General features: G+C 32.9%; 1 protein-coding gene across 1 annotated transcript in view; it reads right to left on the bottom strand.

Moving 5' to 3' along the window:
- The window catches only part of LOC124370687, a 99,694-nt gene that overhangs the window by 22,929 nt on the left and 54,479 nt on the right, over positions 1–22,286 (bottom strand). Inside the window, exons 5-6 of the mRNA XM_046828974.1 lie at positions 20,115–20,261; positions 2,943–3,089 (exon numbers count right to left, since the gene is read on the bottom strand). Coding sequence (XP_046684930.1) covers positions 2,943–3,089; positions 20,115–20,261 — 294 coding nt within the window. The remainder of the gene's footprint in view (positions 1–2,942; positions 3,090–20,114; positions 20,262–22,286) is intronic.

Here is a 22,286-nt window from a genome sequence, read left to right as displayed (position 1 = left end):
ATGGATGTAAGCAATTTTTTGAAAGGGAAAACCTATCCGTTTTGGCTACAAGATTTGGAGCCTAAATACTGATACTGGGTACTTGATCAATTTTTGAGATTTTTCAAGGGAAGAACACAACAACAAATGAAACATATTCAAAGCTATTTGGGAAATCAGCAGCTCCTCTTGTATCAATGCTGGATGAAATACCTCAAGATGAGTTACCCTACCAGTTGTTTTTTGACAATTTGTTTACAAGTCCAGCACTGATGAAACATCTGAAAAGATAGAGGTTATGGTTCTACAGGAACTGTCCGAATCAACAGATTGCCAAAAGACTGCCCTCTTTCATCAAAAAAAGATATGCAAAATGAATCCTCGAGGAAGCTTTCAATGTAAAATAGAAAAAGAAGATGGCATATTTGTCGCTCGCTGGAAAGACAATAGTGTTGTTGTTACAGTCGCATCGACATCATATGGTATTGAGCCTATTGCTAGTGTGAAGCGCTTCTCTCAGTCAGAAAAGAAATATCTCCACATTCAACAACCCTTTGTGATAAAACAGTATAATCACCACATGGAGGGACGGACCTTATGGATGAGGACATAAGCACCCACAGAATTGGGATCAGGGGAAAGAAGTGGTGGTGGCCTTTGTTTACATGGCTTATAGATCTGGGCACCACTAATGCTTGGCGACTTCTCAGATTGTCAGGGAACAAAATGACAAAACTGACATTTAGAAGAGAAATAGTTCAATGCTACTTAACAAAGGTACAAGACTCCTCCAGCTCTTCCCGGCCCAAGTACTTCAAGAAAGGTCTTCGTTGCAAAAAATAAAAATAGTCTACGCTACGATGGTCTACATCACTATGTAATACCAACAGAAAAGCGCAGGAGGTGCGCAAATAGATTGTGCAGTTCTGTAGGAAGAACAGCTTGCAAAAAATGTGACGTCGGCCTGTGTGTAAAATGTTTCGAGAACTATCACAAACTGCAGTAGGCTACTATATATGTCACTCTGGAGTCTACAAAAACTTTTATAATAATCTGATTTTACTTTACTTAATAGTTTAATGGTTTTAAAGTAAATATAATAAAGTAAAGTTTCATATAATGCGATTGGTTGTTTATTTATTCGGAAAAGGTATCTTAAAAGCCTACTGTGACCATATGGTCACACACAAATTTTCGATATAGATACATCACTAGAATAAAATCAATAATTTTCCAATAACAAAAAAGCTTATAGAAAAGGGTTTAAATACAAAATAATTTCAAATTCCACAGAAAATAATTCCAGTCCTTTATGGGTTAAACAGCAAATATAAATATACACAAAATTTTTATTCAAATCTTCAAACTATAAAACATGGTGTCCCACAGGGATCTATACTTGGCCCTCTTCTATTTCTTTGCTATTTAAGGGGGTTTCCGGGTGTGATACAGGTGGATGGGTCAGTGTGCCTCTACGCTGATGATACCAACATCACAATTTCAGGTAAAAGTCAAGAAGAAATTGAGCTTAAATCATCTCTAAGTCTTACAACTGTAAAAGAATATTCAGACACTAAAAATCTCCTAATAAATATAAATAAATCAAATTTTATTTCATTCTGTACAAAACAAACTAGATCAAAATTAAAGCCAAATATTTATCTAGAAAATTCAAAACTGAATCAAGTAGAAAATTCAAAATTTCTTGGACTAATATTGGACCAACACTTAAGTTGGGATAAACATGTTGACCATGTAGTAAATAAAATGTCCTCTGGTCTATACGCTCTACGACAAATGTCAAGGGTATGTAATATTGAAACCTTGAAAAATATTTATTTTACACTAATCAATTCACACATGTCTTATGGTATAAGCATGTATGGAGCTACAACAACAAAAAATCTAGACCGAATTCTTCACCAACAAAAAAAAGCTATTAGAATAATGTTAAATTTGGAACGAAATGAATCTGTCAAACAGCATTTTTCTAAATTAAGAATCCTTACTGTATATGGTCTATATATTTTTCAAACTATAATGCTTGTGAAATCAAATGAAGATAGTATACCTAAATTAGGAGCAAATCATGATTATAACACTCGCCATAGAAATTATCCATCAATCCCAAAACATAACTTAGAACTTTTTAATAAAAAAACCCACTGCTATAGGATCCAAATTCTTGTTATTTCTTCCAAAAACATTTCTAAAAATTTCACAAATTAGCATATTTAAAACAAAGTTAAAGTCATTTTTAATTGAAAAATCAGTATACTCATTTAAAGAATATTTTGAGGTAACTTAGTTCATCCAACAATTTAGTAGTTGATATGACATATTGTAAATAGTAGCAGAATTGTAAAATCATTTCAATGACATTTTGAGGCAAACTGCTTTATTTAATCAATAAATGGATATTGTAATGTAATGGTTGACGCTATTCTGTATTTATACTGTATGTGTACATTGTATGAGTCTTGAATAAAGTTGAATTGAATTGAATGAAGAAGTGGCTGGCAACGCAGCGCTTTGACGACGACACAGAGCTGCAGCAAGAAGTGACAAACTGGTTGAAGACACAGGCGGCAGAATTTTATGAGGAAGGCATTGTCAAGCTCATCCATCGATATGATCTGCCTAAATTTGAATGGCGACTATTTTGAAAAGTAGTATTTAAGTGTGGCTTTCAAATGTATAATAAAAATTTTTTCCTATACTTTGTTAATTTTTAATTACAAAACGTAATCTACTTTCCGAACAGCCCTCGTAATTATCAATTCATATATTAATACTAATTGTAATAGTATTGTAATTATAACAGAAATAAACTGTCTTTCATTTCAATTCAGATATGATGCAGACTAGCGATACTCTATTAAACGAGTTGCTGCTTTTTAAAATGGCGAACAGAGTAAACATTAAATCTAATCACAAGATGCCAAAAAAAAATAAAAAAATACCTGAAGGCACATGTCAGAAACTTGCATATCATCACAGTTCCAACGACAGAACAGTTTGATTTCAGGCAGTTCTGGATCCTGAGCCACTGGTATGGTGTCAGCAGTCAGTATGGGCTCGTCCACTCCCCAATCCTCTCCGTCAGCCATCTACATATAAATCAAATCAAATAATTACAGTAAAACAATTGAAACTATATATATTTATTTAAGATATATAATAAATATATATATATATATATAAAGATATTTAACGGATATTTACATCTTTTGAGTAGAATATTAACATTTCAAGGCAATTATTCTCTAATTTAAATCTTTCCAAACAAATTAAGTGCACTAGCTATTGTGTTATATTATTACCTTAAACTGACCGGCTAATTTCTTTACATTTGCACAAGCTTTTTGGAAAAAATTGTTGTAACAAACAATAACAAACATTCATTTTTTGTAATAAATTAAAGAAATATGCATATTTTTCTAGTGAAAATAAAACACAATAGCCTATATTTTTAAAATGTGTTAGTACAAATTTATTTTTAAAACTTTTCGAGTTTCATACAAAATTGTACATATGTATTGTTTTAATACCTATAACGCAGGAAAGGCTATGCAATTATAAACATAATTCACTTATAGTATTATACTTTTCCACAAAAAACTAAGGTCAACAATGGATTGTCAAACCTTTATGCACTTGGCACCAATAAAACAAAAGTTTGTTGCTATAGAAACATCCAGATTTAAAATCAATATTACGCCACTAATAATAAAATAATAATTTTACACTGTTTTATGATTTGTATTTACATTAAAACAAATGTATGCAAAAAAGTAAACAGTGCTTAGGAAAAACTTTTTAACAAAACACGCCAAAGGAGACTTTTCAAAAAAGTAATATGTACAGCTTTACAATTTTTTTCTTGACGTCTCCTAGCAATCAACAGATGTCCTCTCAACTGCACCTGCCCCTTCACCGTTGGACGTGACGTTAAGTAATACATCACTAACAAACAGCAAACAGGTTCAAGTTTTGTTTTAAATAGTGAATTGTACACTATGTCCCAAAAAATACTAAGCAACAGTTAAATTTAGATAGTATTTAGCATCACATTATGGTAGGGTTTATGAAATTATAAGTTATTTAATTTTACTTGTATATATTACATGTACCATTATTGTTTGCTCTAACGTCTTAACCTCAAAACATAACCTACAAAAAGCAGCAGCTTTATATCACATTTATATGTACAGTACAAGAGAAAGCTTAGCGTGATGAATGGTACCTAGACACAAATTAGGATATTATAAAGCAAAGAATATTTAGAACATGCTATGCATCCACATCCACCATCAAGGATTGTTCTGCCAAATAACATTATTTCGAACATGCAATAATTATCTCTGCATAGTAGTTGATAGAAAACTATCCATCACCACAACACTGTGAACCCTAGTTACTGTATTTTTCAACAGATACAAACCCTCCGCTCAGGAACTTAATCGTGGAAGAATCACTTGAAAACACTTTCCCTCATCGTGGACTGGCCATGGCACCATTTTCTGGCATCGCACAACCCACTCAAATAACATCATGTGATTTTTTCTTTGAGGATATGTTTAAGACCAAGTTTATATACCTTAAAAAGTGTAAAACATTCAAGATTTGAGACTAAGAATTAGCAAAGCTTTGTCAAACATTAATGACTAAATGTGTAATCATGTGTAAGCAGAGTAAGACTGCCAAGTTGATTGTCTTTTCCCCAACAATGGAAACACAATGGACAGCTTGTCATTGATTTGGGAATTCAAAATATTTGTCTTAGTGTCGTATAAATGTATATTTAGAATATATTATCTTAATTATTATTTAACAGAATAGACTAAATTAGTATTTTATTATTTTTAGAGTTGTAGAAACCAAACTAAACAAGAATGGTTGAAAGAGGATCTGAAATCACTAAACATGGAAAGCAAGTTTTAGGAAGGGTGCACATCAGTCTGGAAAATCGTATCTAAACAGAAAAGGTAAACATGTGAAACCCAAAGGCCGTCAACTAAATGCAAGTATAGGTGCCAAAACAGAATATCGGAAGATGAGGGTACATTTGTTTATGACTCTTTTTATTCTTTGCCATCTTTAACAGAAAAAATAACATTTCATTATTAGCACTAGTGAACTTTTATCACAGCAAAACTTAAAAGAAAAAGCCGTCAATTAGGAGATCTAAAACAATTAGCCGTCAATTAGGAGATCTAAAACAATCAGAAAATGTTTGCTTACAACTCAGGTTTCAAAAACAAACAAACATCAAAAAGACAATATTCCTTTAAATAATATTTTACCATCAAAGGTGAAAAAATACAAGTCTGTAAAACATTTTATATATCAACATTAGGAACATCTCAGAAACCAGTATACACAGCACATAATAGTAAGGATGTTGCAACAAACACAGCTACTCCAGAGGTTAGAGTAATTATAGTAGATGTAGGCCAGAAGGAGACGTAAATTCAGCCAGAGACCATATTAAGTGATTCCATGAAATTGAATCGCACTATTGTAGGGCGAATACAAAAAGACTTAATCTAGAATCAGACCTAAGTGTTTCAAACAGTGTAAAGTTAAAGGTATCATTCTTGTTACAAAATCTGAACTACAAAATTTTTGCCACGGAATTCAATTTAGGATTTCATGTACTCAAATTAGATTGGTGTGATCTTTGTGAAAAGTTTAAATTAGCACGCCAGACCGACACTAACTGAAGAGAGTAAAATGAAGATTATGAAAGGCAGCAGTTTTTGAAAACTGAAATGAGAAACGCCCAAAAAAAAAGAAGTAAAAGTACTCCAGTTATTTTTGTAGACCTACAAAATGTAATCCTGTCTCCTCATACTGAAATAAGCTCTTTATTTTATCTAGGAAAAATAAACATGTACAATCTAACTGCACACTTTTCAGTAACAAAAAAATGTATTACACACAGGTATCAAAACTGCACTGGCCGTTCAGGTAATGACTTACCAAGTGCATTTAGAAAAACATTAGATTGTGTTATTGATGAGAACAATGTAACAGAGTAGATGTTTGGTCCAATTCTTGTATTCCTCAGAATCACAATTCTATCGTGTCTAACGCTATTCAAGACTGCCTACGAGACAACATCTTTGAAAATAAAATATTCTTTGTTAAGACATTCTTGCGTGCAAGAGGTTGGCTGTGTGCACAGTTGCATAGAGAGGGCCAAGTCAAAAACTGAATTTTACTCCCCAATTGGACTGATTTGGCTATGAAAGCAAATAAATCAATACAATCCTTACTGGATAATTCAATTAAAACCTAGTGATTTTAAAGATTATGCAAGCACATCTAAACTTTTTAACTACAAGATTATTCCATATACTAAAGTAGCTTACCTGGAATTTTCACAAACCCTTCAACTTGTCTTTTTTTAAACAAATCATGACCCTTAACAGCCAGTGAACTGTTCTAACAAAAGTATGATTGTACACCAACAAGAAAGAGTAAAACTATCAACTTTTTCAGGAAATGGTGAATGAACGAATGCATTTTTTTTATTTCCCCAATATATGTACAATATTGCAATCTTTACAACTAAACTAATAGTAGGGGAGCCCAAGCGGGGATTTTTCGCGTTACTAGAGCGCGTCATAAAATTATATGGGGAGAAATGTCGTACTCCGTAATGTACCCCTAGCACATATGAACCTTTAATATAGGGGTCTGCGTTGAGGGCAGACCGTCAGACTAGTAGAAAAAAATCGATCCTCAGAAAAACTTGTGGGCGTCAGATAAATACAAAGTAAGTTAAGTACATGTAGAACGGTGTAGATTTCAATAACCTGACGATTAAAGATTAAAGCGTAGTATAAGGAAATAGGCAAGTCACAAAGGTGTAAAAAAAATAATGTTACCTCAAAATACTCAAGCGCGATTGAATTTTTTTTTATTTTGAAGGAAATCTTTTAAGAATTGCGGACAAAATATAATCTGACGATTTTCATGGGGTGAGGTAGCTAAAACCATAAATAAAGGGTGGAGCGTACAGCCGCTGAGAACTGTATATTTCCCACTCTGCGCCTCTCTTTCCTTCTCACTCTTTCTCTGTCTTTCACTCTCTCGCACCATCTGCACACTACCATATACCGCCATAATGCCATCTCAGATGATCACAATAACAACATGTTTTTTTAGAAGTATATTTTTATTTATTTATTTGATTGTTTAATGCAATAAGTTTTATATACATTACAATAATGAGTGATATAAGTGTGAAATGTGTATTTTGTGGAAAAGAAACATGTGAAATTTTTTTTTTTTTTCAAATGGTCAGATGAACAATATTCCTCCACATTATTGTCAGATTATCATTTAGAATGGTCAGGACATCGAATTGAACCGCCTGTATAAATATCTGACGTGCTCGAGTATTTTAAGACCGCATTTTTTTACATTTTCACAAATCTGTCATGACTTTCGATCACGTCCAAATCTTCAGTCATTTAAATAGGATACTTTTTTTAGTTTACTTAACATTCCCTCTGAATATCTGGCACGCTCAAATAACTTTTTTTTCCTTTTTTCTATCCCTTTTTATGGCCACCGTCCACCGTTATAAAAAAACAGTATTTTCAATTACCAAACCTACTTTTCTACTTCTCTGAAAATAACCTAAACAACTCAGTACAATTAATTTTTTTCCCAGATCCCGAAAATGGCATCAAACAATGGTACTTTGTATGATGTGGGCGTTATAGTTTTCGCCAAAATAAGAGGCCATCCTTACTGGCCAGCAGTTATACAAGACATTTTAAAAATTGACAATATCACTAAATACAGTGTCACATTCTTTGGAGACAATACTACTGCCTCCATTAAACAAAGCGACATGTGCCTGTATGCAGAATATAATTTAATTCATGGAAAGCCAAAAACGGACAATTTCAAAAATAAAAAGTTTAACGAGGCCCTTAGAGAAGCAGAACAAGTTTTTAAAACCTCTCTTCTAAGTAAACCTCTAATAGACAACAGCCAAAATAAATCACCAGGTTGCGAAGAACTAGACCTCAGTAATACTGCACAAAGAGTTGAAGGTAGCTCCAGAACAAATGAGAGTTTAATACAAGAGCTAGAGATGTTAAACAATAGCAAGGATTTAGTTGAGGTTGTCCATACTAAGATACAACATTTTAATGACGTTGACGACCTAGAAACTTCCCTGACACTGGCCGCCGAAGCAGGCAATGCCCTACTAGCGGAAAACTGTAAACTTAAGCAGGACCTGAATTCTCTAACTCTAAGGAACTTCAAACTGGCACAACAGATAACCGATCAACACACTCTGTCAGAGCTAACCTATCAAGCAAAGATAAAAGAACTAGAAGCTCAAAATGAAGCCTTACACAGCCGAAACACCCTGCTAGCTGAAAAATTGACCGAAGTTGAAAACCAACTCTCGAAAGAAAAGCAGCTACAGGCTGCTCTAGAAAACACCTTTGAAGAACAAGACCTAAGTAAAGAAAAAATAATATGCAGACTTGAAGAGAAAATTAAGCAGCTCGAAAATACCATTAAAATGCTACAGAGTAGAACAGATAACAGTGGCTGCACTGAAATCAAAGTTAATGCCATCGACTCCGAAACCCAAACAAACAACCCTAATATCACTAAACAAAGAGACACACTACAAATTATGATCAAACTGACCAAACTTAAGTGCAGACAGGACCACCTAGAATCAACAGTGAAGATTTTTCAAAATAATTCCTATCAACGTGACCTGCATGACCAAACTAATACAACACCTGCAAAGCCTACTAGTAGAACACCTTTGTTTAAGCAATTTCAAACACCAAACCGCTTGAATAGGGCTGTGAAAAATTCAAGTTCAAAGAAAGGAAATTATTTTAGTGTCTCTCTACAGATAGCCAAAAATAAAGAATTACAAGAACAAAGACAGATGGACACAGACCCCGAAAAAACAATAGTTCGTGCAAACATAAAAACTTTCGGTAACTTTTGAGTACATAGCAAACCCCCAATGACAGCAACTCTACTTATAGACAAAACTTTTGAAGATTTTTTGAAAGAACATATGGAGAAAATCTTAAGAAAAACAAACAGCTCACCAGATGACAGCATGACCAAGACTCCATTAACTAGCACTCCTTCAGATATCGTACCTGGAAATACTTCAAATACTTTTTTAGAAATTATACAAGAAAGCCAAAACACCTCTTAAAGAAAACAAGGAAAAAACCTATCACCATCTTTCATCAGAACATTCCAAGGACTATCAAAAAAGGTGGAAAGAATAAACCATCTATTGAGTGACCTACATCCAACCATATTAATACTTACTGAACATGGATTAAACTCAGATAAACTATTACTCACTAAGATTAGTGGTTACAATTTAATTACACACTACAGTAGAAAAGACCATAGATTGGGAGGAGTTGCAATCTACATTAAGGAAACAGAAACTGCAAAAACAGAAGCAATCAACATGGCAAACAGTTGTCAAGAACTGGTATGCGAAGCTGCATTAACAAAGATAAAAATCAAGAAAAAAACTCTCTACATTCTAGGGGTTTATTGGACACCAGGAGGACAAGCTAATGTAGCTATCAACATTATATCAGATATACTTACCTCATTTACAGCTGAGGCAAAACTTCTTATCTTAATGGGCGACATCAACATAGACAGGCTAACTGTTAACACGAATAATACTATTTTCGAAGATTAACTGCTGGTTTTTGGAGTCAGGCGGCTTCCCCTTCCAGCGACAAGAATTACTAATCATTCTACAACATCAATAGACTGCATCTGTACCAACATACCTGAAGATGCAGTCGACTTTTCAGTGATCCAAGGTGGAATGTCGGATCACACTGGCCAAATCTGTTCTATTGCAGTGGAAAGAGAAGTCTTCCCTACAAAAGAAGCTACACAAAAAAGAATTTTCTCAATAAAAAACCTTAATAGCTTAAAACAGGAATTCGAAATGGAAAAGTGGGAACTGGTACACAATGCCCCTGATGTTGAAGAGGCATACAGAACATTTCAGACAACTGTCAGACAAATATTGGACCATATATGCCCTAGCAAAAAAGTAAGAGCAAAGCCGAGGGGCAGACTAAAAGTTCAGTATGACCAAGAGTCGAAAATACTAAAAGAAGATTTTCTAATTGCCTTACAAAGATATGAGCTCACCAGAAATGAACATGATAGAACATACATGGCAGCAAAAAAGAAAGCCTACGATCTCAAGCTTAGGAGTCTCAAACAACATATGGCTGCTAACTACATCACTAACTCTGACAATAAGTCTAAAGCCGTTTGGGACATAATAAACTCAGAAAAGCAAAGTAAGCAACAGAAAGAAAATTCAACACTGAAGATGGAGATAGAAGGAAACATAACAGACAACCCCGCCGAAATAGCCGAACATTTCAACCAATACTTTTCCCAAATAGCAGATTCCACATTAGGCGAAAATAGAGAACATCTGAAATACACAGCCATAACTCATCCGATTTTGCTTCCACAAAGAAATTGTCTATCACTAATTTTAACACCAACAACTGTTAAAGAAGTCTTGGGAGTGATAGCTTCCCTGAAAACTAAATTATCATGTGGAATTGATGAAATTCCTTCAAAATTAGTAAAACACTGTACCAAACAACTAGCACCACCACTGGTTACCATAATAAATCAATCGTTTTCCTCAGGCCAGTTTCCATCCCCCTTAAAAATATCAAAAATATACCCAAAGCACAAAAAAGGATCCATCACTAAACCTGAAAATTACCGTCCCATTTCACTAATACCAACTTTCTCAAAAATAATAGAAAAGGTAGCACTCTCAAGAATGTTACAACATCTGGACAGATATAATCTAATAACAAAGAACCAACATGGCTATCTCAAAGGACGATCCACCACCACAGCTGTCACTAATCTAATTGAATACGTCATAGATAAATTAGAAGACCACAAACACGTATCAGCTGTCCTATTAGACTACAGTAAGGCTTTCGATTGTCTAGATCATGATCTTATCTTGAAAAAGATTTCAGCCCTAGGTTTTGGAGGCTTGGCGAAAGATTAGGTGACTAGCTACCTGAAAGGACGCAAGTAAATAGTTGAGATTCAACAAAATGTAAATGGGAGTAAATGCGTGTATAGATCAAGACAACTCACAGTAAGTAGAGGAGTGCCTCAAGGCTCAGTTTTAGGCCCCTTTTTGTTCATACTTTTTACAAACGATTTTCCAAGTTTTATCAATGACAATTCTGTAGAAACCATTATGTATGCAGACGACACAATTCTTTTGTTTACAAATAACACAGCACAAAATCTAATTTTGAATATTTCATCAGCAACAGAAAAATCACTCCAATACTGCCTTCAAAACGATCTGGTCATAAATCAATCCAAAACCACCCAGATCAATTTTAGCAGAAGACAAGAGCAGATTCCAAAAATACCTAATATTTTAGTTGAAAAAAAGGCAAAACTGCTAGGCCTAACAATTAATGCTGACCTCTCCTGCACAGATCACATATGCGATCTGACCAAAAAACTTTCATCTGGCATTTATGTGGTAAAGCGAATGAAGTGGATAGGAGGTTTGGAGACGGCAAAGACAGCATACTATGCTGTAGTGGAGTCCCACCTCAGATATGGCTTAATTTCATGGGGAGGAACATCTGAAACCAATCTCAACAAAATCCTGGTACTCCAGAAAAAAGCTGTAAGGGCACTCTATAGCCTCAGCCCTAGGGAAAGCTGCAGAGAAGCTTTCAAATCCCTGCAGCTTCTTACTGTCATAGCACTATACATCCATGCAGTCGTCATCTACACCAGCCAGATGGACCTTCCTAGAAATGAAAATGCTCACTCATACCACACCAGACGAGCAACGGACTACATTCTCCCTGTACACCACACATCGCAATTCAGCAAAAAACCTTCTTACATTGGACGCAAAATCATTAATGCACTACCACCAAATCTCAAGAACAAGAAAGGGAACGAACTGAAAAGACATTTTCGAGACTGGCTGATGGAACGACCTGTATATTCATTGAAGGAGTTCTTCGATTTTCTATAAATACCATATCAATATTTGTAAAGCAAGAAATATTAATCTAAGTTTTTGTTATTATATACTATTGACGCAATTGTATTTCTTAAAGAAACAACAAATAAAGAATATTGTCTATTGTCTATTGTAATTGCTCTTCAGATTAATATCGCTTGATTATCAGAAAGACATAGCGCGTATACATTATGAATTTCTGACGTGCTCAAGTATTTCCATGTAAATGTTTTTTTTTTTTTTTTTTTTTTTTTTTTTTTTTTTTTTTTTTGAAAATTTGTCCACGCTTTCCTCCACACTGAAATAAAAAACTTAACATAAACTTTTTTCGTTTTAAAACTTAATCTTCACAATCTTACAGGCCCCCATGACGCTTTAGTCACTGCAAATTTAGCATCCCGGCTCCCTTACTATAAATAACTGACCATTTTTAAGATTACAGAAATAAAATGAAGAAAAAGCACCATAAAACAAAAAATTGCCCTTGGAAATGGTACATCTGTATTGGAATTCAAATCCAAAGTATTAAACTGTACAGGAGAGATCTCTGAACAAAAAAACGAGACTTGAAAGCAGCTTTCCCTTTTATGCCTCTTCAAGATTGACAGTTTTACACAGCTATATTCCATGATTGTTGCAGTACATTGGGACTAGTCCATCAGTAATTTATTTTCATGTAGGAACAAACAATCTGAGGAAGGGTACAGGTATTATTTTAAATTCATAATTTACATGTACACATAGTGCAGAACCTCCATGAATGTGACTCTTCCTACAAAAGGCACTTGCCAACTGGTAACCACTAGGTGCATGTAGTATCAGTTTGTCAAAGTTGAGCTAGAAAATTCTGTTGATTCATGATAACGCTCGACCTCACACGGCAAATTGCTCACGTGAAGTTCTCGAATCATTCCAGTGGGGGTCGTTTCCTCATCCACCATACAGCCCGGATCTTGCACCAAGTGACTACCACTTGTTCTCAACAATGACACACATGACACACATATGATATAGAGTTGACCAGTTAAAATTACTTGTATCATACAACAATTTTATTTAGTGAACATTTTAGTAAAACAGTGCTGAAGTTGTGGGAAAATCTGTGGTAAAGTATCCTTAACTTTTGAAACAGTTAAAAGTTAACATTTATTATAGTTTCAAACAAATAATTAATTATAAATATTACCTGTAACAGAATTTCTAAAAAGCACATGTTTTTATCACTGCACATTTTCATTTGTTTCTTTACAAAACTCATTTTCAATTCCAAGATAAGCACTCTTTTTCAATAAGTATTTGTGACTGTGACCTAAGAAGACGTTTTGTGATCTAAAATTAATTTATTTCACAAAGATAAACTCAGAAATTTGACTACAGTAGTTGTTTCCTGCAATACTTCAACAATATTGGATTTTCAAGCATACACAAGCAGTGAAGGGATAACCTGTACAGCTTGCCATCAGCTGTTAATGACTCAACTGGTGTACTTTGAACCTCATTGTTGTGCAGCAGATAACATTAAGACTTTCTCAGCCACTAATAGTGTTTCCATATTTATTTAATAAATGCTGACACCGTATTTTATTTACAATAATACTTGCATTTTTTCTTCATAATAAAATACTCTGATTTATTATCACTTGGACGTTAAAATAATTTTATGGATACTTCCTTGAGTGACCAATGTACGAATAAATCTCTTCTCTCAGGATGGAAAATTGAAGAAACAGTTAGGAAAAGTGGAGTACATCGAGGTAAAATAACTGATATAAAAGTAACAACCCCTGGTGGTAAAGTGTTACGATCAAAAAAAGAACTGGAAGAATACATTAAAATAAAAAAATTAAATTTAAAACTTGATGATTTTAATTTTACCTCAAGAAAAAATGTTAGCATTAAGAAAGCTAGTAAGGGTGAAAAATCAACCAAGTCAAACATGAGTATGAAGTTGAATGTTTCTGATTCTGTTTGTGAATCCCCTCTACCGCTTTTAAATATGGAAAACCCATCTAAAATTCAAAATAATGATATTTTATCAGAAACTGCCTCAACCATTAGTTCAAATTCTTCTGATTCCGCTGTGGAAACTCCTGTACAGTTTTCAAGTATTGAAACACAGACTGAAATTGAAGCTGTAAAAATGTTGTTAGTTTCTGATGAGCTTTTGAACGATAAATGGCTCACTGACTTGACAATTCAGCCGTATTTTCAAATGTTAAATGATAGGTTTCTGGATAAAAAATCGGGCATCATAATCAATCCACTCATTGTTCATGCAATAAAAAATATTAATGACTTCCATTTCATGCTAGAACCACTTAATATAAAGGACAAATGTTACATCATTCTACCAATAAATGACTCTGTTAATTTAACACAATCTGATAGTGGCTCACACTGGAGTACACTAGTATATGTTGGGTCTGAACAAAAATTTTTACATTTTGACTCTTCTGGTACATACAACCAAAGTTCTGCTCTCTCGGTTGCAAACAGGCTAAACACTTATTTAAACAAGACAATGCCAATCAATTTTTTAGATCTTGGTGGGCCGCAGCAGTCAAACAGTCATGATTGTGGAGTATTTATGTGCTGGACAGTGGAGTCCATTGTTCACAATATAATGACTTCGGACACAATAAATACAGAGTTTATTCGAAAAACTATTTTAACCCAGTCTGACATCATACAAAAACGCTCTCTTCTATCCTACGTGATTTACAACTTGTATAAAATCAGTAACAATGCTGTTGTTTCATTAATGATGGTAAAGTATGGTAAGTGTGAAAAAGAAAACAAATTTAAATCTGGAAGTGCAATTCAAAAACCAAGAGTTGTAAACCGTAATAAACCCAAACTGAAAGTGAATTTCTCAGAGCATATTTTTCATAACATTAAAAAAACAAACAACTCTAAAACACACAAAAAATCTCAAAAAGCCAGTAGAATACAAAGTTTTAAAACCAACGTTACAATTTGCTCTGACAGCCAAGGTAAAAATCTTGCTCCAAAAATTACAGAACTGTGTGAAGGAAGAGTAAATGCTTTTGGCTATGTCAGACCAAACACAACTCTTCTGCAAGTCATCGACTCAGCTAAAATTGATGAAGAAAGTAGCCCATTAGTAGTTCTTGGCGGAACAAATGATAGTCTTAAAGAAAACTTTAATGAAATCTATGAGAGTTTAGAAAGTAAACTAAAAGTGCTTACTGTAACCAGACCTGTTTTCTTATGTACTGTACCTAATAGGTACGACAAAATTCTTAATGGTCCGGAAAACGATCAAATACAAAAAGTAAATAACTACATCATGGAGATAGCTGCCAGGATTGATGGAGTTTACATTATTAATCTTAATCATTTGGGACGACAACACTATACTGTCCATGGTCTGCACTTAAACATGCAAGGCACAACAAAATTGGCTCGCATTATTTTAAAAGCCCTTACTTGGTGGAACAGTCAAGAATTACATTTCAAGTATGAGAGAGTTCAACCTCCAGTAAAAATAATAGAAAAGAACATGACTGGAATAATTACTGAACATAAAGACTGTGAAAAAACTGCGTTTGCACACTGTATTTCTGGCGACTTTGAGAATGAGCGACAGATGACTGCTGGTGTTGCAGTGATTTTCAAACAACAATTTGGAAGACCACTTGCTTCAAACTGCATAACCAGTCACCTTGCTTATCAACAAGTCCCTGATGGAGCTGGAATCTATTCATTGATTACAAAGGATAAATACAAAAATAAACCTACTTTGACTGATTATGATAAAGCTTTTGAGGATTTCTCAATTGATTTTAAGAGAAGAGGTTTTACAAGGCTTATATGTTCGGCTGTGGGTTGCGTTCGTGATAAAATATCCATAGAACACTTTGTAACCAAAATAATGAAATTTCATCACCTTACTGGAGCTTCTGTGGACATCATATTGTACAACCAGTGGTCCTCCAGAGTATTATGGAATGGATTAACACATGATGAATTTATCACTGATTTAAAATACAATATTTTGTCAAAGTATCCGCAAGCTACACCATCATCGTTTGTTGTTGATCACATGCAGCCTGAGACCTCTTCACTTCAACCACTGTCATCAACCATAACTACAAACCTAGGACCACAAGGAGACAAGGAGATGGCCCTACATCAGGATCATCTTGATTTCCAATCCAAACAACACTTGGAAGCAGTGTCTGGTGAAAGTGAGGTGAATCATGGGCAATATGGTGTCAGTGATTTTTGTTCATCTTTTTCAGGTTTAAACTAAACTTTTATGACAATGAAAACTGTTCTGCATATAGATATAATAGTTTGAATGTTATTGATCTGGCTCATAATAATGCACTATTAAGTTCAAATAACAGTAATCATTTTACACTATCAGGAATGAAAAACTACCATCATTTAAAATATAGGCTACTGAAACCAATATCAAACTAAATTCCAAAAATAAACAAAATTTTGACAACATTCAACTTCAACCATTAAAAATATTACATCAAAATGTTCAACACTTATCATCACGTATTAATATATTAAAAATTAATTTAGAAGAAATCCAACCAGATGTAGTAGCAATATCTGAACATAAAATGACTGAAGCAGAAATCCTGTATCTAAATATTCCAAATTATAAAATATGTTCATTTTTTACAAGGTCTATCTCACTTGGTGGTGGTGTATTGATCTTAGTTAGAAGTAACATTAAAAGTAAAAAATTATTAATTCCTGAAGTCCAAGATCTTACAGCCGAAAAAGAATTTGAATGTTGCTTATCAGAAATTACTGTAAATACATTTTCATTTATTTTAGCATGTATTTATAGATCCCCACAGCAAGGGCTACTTGAATCTTTTCTAGGTAGACTTGATTTGTTATGTAATACATTAAATGATAAATTCAAGAATATTATCATAGCAGGAGATTTTAACATCAATGTGTTGAACAAAGACAATACATATAGGAACTTTGTTAGTATTTTAAATTCTTATAACTTAGTTTATAAAGTAAATTTTCTTACTAGAGTTACCTCCGAGTCAGAAACCAGCATAGATAACTTCCTCACTAATATTACAACTAAGAAATTAAAAACATCTGGCCTTATAACATGTATATCAGACCATGATGGGCAATTGTTTGAAATTTTTGGTGTACAAAATACTCTTCATTATGTGAATAAAAGGTATTGTAGAAAGTTTTCAAAAACTAACACAGATTTATTTTTAAGGCTATTGGCTAGTGAAAATTGGTTAGAAGTTTACCAGGCTAGCGTAGAAACTAAGTATGATGTTTTTTACTCAATATTTGTTCATGTTTTTGAAATTAGCTTTCCTAAATTATTATCTGTTGAAAAAGAGAAAAACCTAAATAGTTGGATTTCAGATGATGTAAAGATTAAAAAGGAAAAAATTGCGCAATTGGAGAAAACATATAGGGTTTGGAAAACTAATGATTTAAAACAATTAATTAAGCAACTAAAAATTGAAAATAAAATTCAAATAAACAACAACAAAAAAAGGTTTTTTGACAGTAAAATTAAGAAATCTACAAATAAGTCGAAATCAACTTGGAAAATTATCAAATCTGAAATCAACAATGGCGCCAAGATCACTGATAACATACAATTAGTCCGGGATGGCACATCCATATCAGACCCAATTCTTGTTGGTAATATATTTAATGATTTTTTTATAAATGTTGTTGTGTGCTTCCAAATATTCAGAAAGATTTTGTTAATCAATCGAGTCATGAAAAACCATCTCAAGCCTCAATTTTTTTCAAATTTAAAGATGTTGATGAAAGAATTTTAAAAGCGATTGTAATGGCTTTTGAAAACAAATTCTCAACAGGAATTGATGATATACCAATCACTATCATTAAACAGTCTTTTCCGCTAATCTCCAAACCATTAACCCACATAATCAATTCATCATTAATATCTGGCTTTTTCCCATCCAAATTAAAAATTGCTAAAGTTGTTCCACTCTATAAAAAAGGGGGATTTAAATAGTCCAACAAGTTACAGACCTATATCTTTATTACCTGTGTTTTCTAAAATTTTTGAAAAAGTAGTATATAATCAACTTTTGGATTACCTGGAAAGTAATCACATATTGGATGATCAGCAACATGGTTTCCGACCACAAAAATCTACGATAACTGCTGGTGTTAATTTCATTGAATTAATAATAGATTTGGTTGACAGGAATGAAAAAGTCATTGGAATCTTCCTTGACTATTCCAAAGCATTTGACAGTGTGTCCCACGATGAATTACTTAAGGTACTTTACAATTTAAATATTAAGAGTAAGGAACATGAATGGTTCAAATCATATTTAAAAAACCGACAACAATGTATTCAAATTCAAAATAGTTTTAGTTATTTAAACAGCAAATATAAATATACACAAAATTTTTATTCAAATCTTCAAACTATAAAACATGGTGTCCCACAGGGATCTATACTTGGCCCTCTTCTATTTCTTTGCTATTTAAGGGGGTTTCCGGGTGTGATACAGGTGGATGGGTCAGTGTGCCTCTACGCTGATGATACCAACATCACAATTTCAGGTAAAAGTCAAGAAGAAATTGAGCTTAAATCATCTCTAAGTCTTACAACTGTAAAAGAATATTCAGACACTAAAAATCTCCTAATAAATATAAATAAATCAAATTTTATTTCATTCTGTACAAAACAAACTAGATCAAAATTAAAGCCAAATATTTATCTAGAAAATTCAAAACTGAATCAAGTAGAAAATTCAAAATTTCTTGGACTAATATTGGACCAACACTTAAGTTGGGATAAACATGTTGACCATGTAGTAAATAAAATGTCCTCTGGTCTATACGCTCTACGACAAATGTCAAGGGTATGTAATATTGAAACCTTGAAAAATATTTATTTTACACTAATCAATTCACACATGTCTTATGGTATAAGCATGTATGGAGCTACAACAACAAAAAATCTAGACCGAATTCTTCACCAACAAAAAAAAGCTATTAGAATAATGTTAAATTTGGAACGAAATGAATCTGTCAAACAGCATTTTTCTAAATTAAGAATCCTTACTGTATATGGTCTATATATTTTTCAAACTATAATGCTTGTGAAATCAAATGAAGATAGTATACCTAAATTAGGAGCAAATCATGATTATAACACTCGCCATAGAAATTATCCATCAATCCCAAAACATAACTTAGAACTTTTTAATAAAAAAACCCACTGCTATAGGATCCAAATTCTTGTTATTTCTTCCAAAAACATTTCTAAAAATTTCACAAATTAGCATATTTAAAACAAAGTTAAAGTCATTTTTAATTGAAAAATCAGTATACTCATTTAAAGAATATTTTGAGGTAACTTAGTTCATCCAACAATTTAGTAGTTGATATGACATATTGTAAATAGTAGCAGAATTGTAAAATCATTTCAATGACATTTTGAGGCAAACTGCTTTATTTAATCAATAAATGGATATTGTAATGTAATGGTTGACGCTATTCTGTATTTATACTGTATGTGTACATTGTATGAGTCTTGAATAAAGTTGAATTGAATTGAATTGAATGAAGAAGTGGCTGGCAACGCAGCGCTTTGACGACGACACAGAGCTGCAGCAAGAAGTGACAAACTGGTTGAAGACACAGGCGGCAGAATTTTATGAGGAAGGCATTGTCAAGCTCATCCATCGATATGATCTGCCTAAATTTGAATGGCGACTATTTTGAAAAGTAGTATTTAAGTGTGGCTTTCAAATGTATAATAAAAATTTTTTCCTATACTTTGTTAATTTTTAATTACAAAACGTAATCTACTTTCCGAACAGCCCTCGTAATTATCAATTCATATATTAATACTAATTGTAATAGTATTGTAATTATAACAGAAATAAACTGTCTTTCATTTCAATTCAGATATGATGCAGACTAGCGATACTCTATTAAACGAGTTGCTGCTTTTTAAAAATGGCGAACAGAGTAAACATTAAATCTAATCACAAGATGCCAAAAAAAAATAAAAAAATACCTGAAGGCACATGTCAGAAACTTGCATATCATCACAGTTCCAACGACAGAACAGTTTGATTTCAGGCAGTTCTGGATCCTGAGCCACTGGTATGGTGTCAGCAGTCAGTATGGGCTCGTCCACTCCCCAATCCTCTCCGTCAGCCATCTACATATAAATCAAATCAAATAATTACAGTAAAACAATTGAAACTATATATATTTATTTAAGATATATAATAAATATATATGTATATATATATATATATATATATATATATATATATATATATATATATAAGATATTTAACGGATATTTACATCTTTTGAGTAGAATATTAACATTTCAAGGCAATTATTCTCTAATTTAAATCTTTCCAAACAAATTAAGTGCACTAGCTATTGTGTTATATTATTACCTTAAACTGACCGGCTAATTTCTTTACATTTGCACAAGCTTTTTGGAAAAAATTGTTGTAACAAACAATAACAAACATTCATTTTTTGTAATAAATTAAAGAAATATGCATATTTTTCTAGTGAAAATAAAACACAATAGCCTATATTTTTAAAATGTGTTAGTACAAATTTATTTTTAAAACTTTTCGAGTTTCATACAAAATTGTACATATGTATTGTTTTAATACCTATAACGCAGGAAAGGCTATGCAATTATAAACATAATTCACTTATAGTATTATACTTTTCCACAAAAAACTAAGGTCAACAATGGATTGTCAAACCTTTATGCACTTGGCACCAATAAAACAAAAGTTTGTTGCTATAGAAACATCCAGATTTAAAATCAATATTACGCCACTAATAATAAAATAATAATTTTACACTGTTTTATGATTTGTATTTACATTAAAACAAATGTATGCAAAAAAGTAAACAGTGCTTAGGAAAAACTTTTTAACAAAACACGCCAAAGGAGACTTTTCAAAAAAGTAATATGTACAGCTTTACAATTTTTTTCTTGACGTCTCCTAGCAATCAACAGATGTCCTCTCAACTGCACCTGCCCCTTCACCGTTGGACGTGACGTTAAGTAATACATCACTAACAAACAGCAAACAGGTTCAAGTTTTGTTTTAAATAGTGAATTGTACACTATGTCCCAAAAAATACTAAGCAACAGTTAAATTTAGATAGTATTTAGCATCACATTATGGTAGGGTTTATGAAATTATAAGTTATTTAATTTTACTTGTATATATTACATGTACCATTATTGTTTGCTCTAACGTCTTAACCTCAAAACATAACCTACAAAAAGCAGCAGCTTTATATCACATTTATATGTACAGTACAAGAGAAAGCTTAGCGTGATGAATGGTACCTAGACACAAATTAGGATATTATAAAGCAAAGAATATTTAGAACATGCTATGCATCCACATCCACCATCAAGGATTGTTCTGCCAAATAACATTATTTCGAACATGCAATAATTATCTCTGCATAGTAGTTGATAGAAAACTATCCATCACCACAACACTGTGAACCCTAGTTACTGTATTTTTCAACAGATACAAACCCTCCGCTCAGGAACTTAATCGTGGAAGAATCACTTGAAAACACTTTCCCTCATCGTGGACTGGCCATGGCACCATTTTCTGGCATCGCACAACCCACTCAAATAACATCATGTGATTTTTTCTTTGAGGATATGTTTAAGACCAAGTTTATATACCTTAAAAAGTGTAAAACATTCAAGATTTGAGACTAAGAATTAGCAAAGCTTTGTCAAACATTAATGACTAAATGTGTAATCATGTGTAAGCAGAGTAAGACTGCCAAGTTGATTGTCTTTTCCCCAACAATGGAAACACAATGGACAGCTTGTCATTGATTTGGGAATTCAAAATATTTGTCTTAGTGTCGTATAAATGTACATTTAGAATATATTATCTTAATTATTATTTAACAGAATAGACTAAATTAGTATTTTATTATTTTTAGAGTTGTAGAAACCAAACTAAACAAGAATGGTTGAAAGAGGATCTGAAATCACTAAACATGGAAAGCAAGTTTTAGGAAGGGTGCACATCAGTCTGGAAAATCGTATCTAAACAGAAAAGGTAAACATGTGAAACCCAAAGGCCGTCAACTAAATGCAAGTATAGGTGCCAAAACAGAATATCGGAAGATGAGGGTACATTTGTTTATGACTCTTTTTATTCTTTGCCAT

Source organism: Homalodisca vitripennis, unplaced genomic scaffold (genome assembly GCF_021130785.1).
Source record: "Homalodisca vitripennis isolate AUS2020 unplaced genomic scaffold, UT_GWSS_2.1 ScUCBcl_448;HRSCAF=2485, whole genome shotgun sequence".
NCBI lineage: Eukaryota > Metazoa > Arthropoda > Insecta > Hemiptera > Cicadellidae > Homalodisca > Homalodisca vitripennis.
Note: the sequence above shows the minus strand (reverse complement) of the source record. Positions and strands in the feature narration are given on the sequence as shown.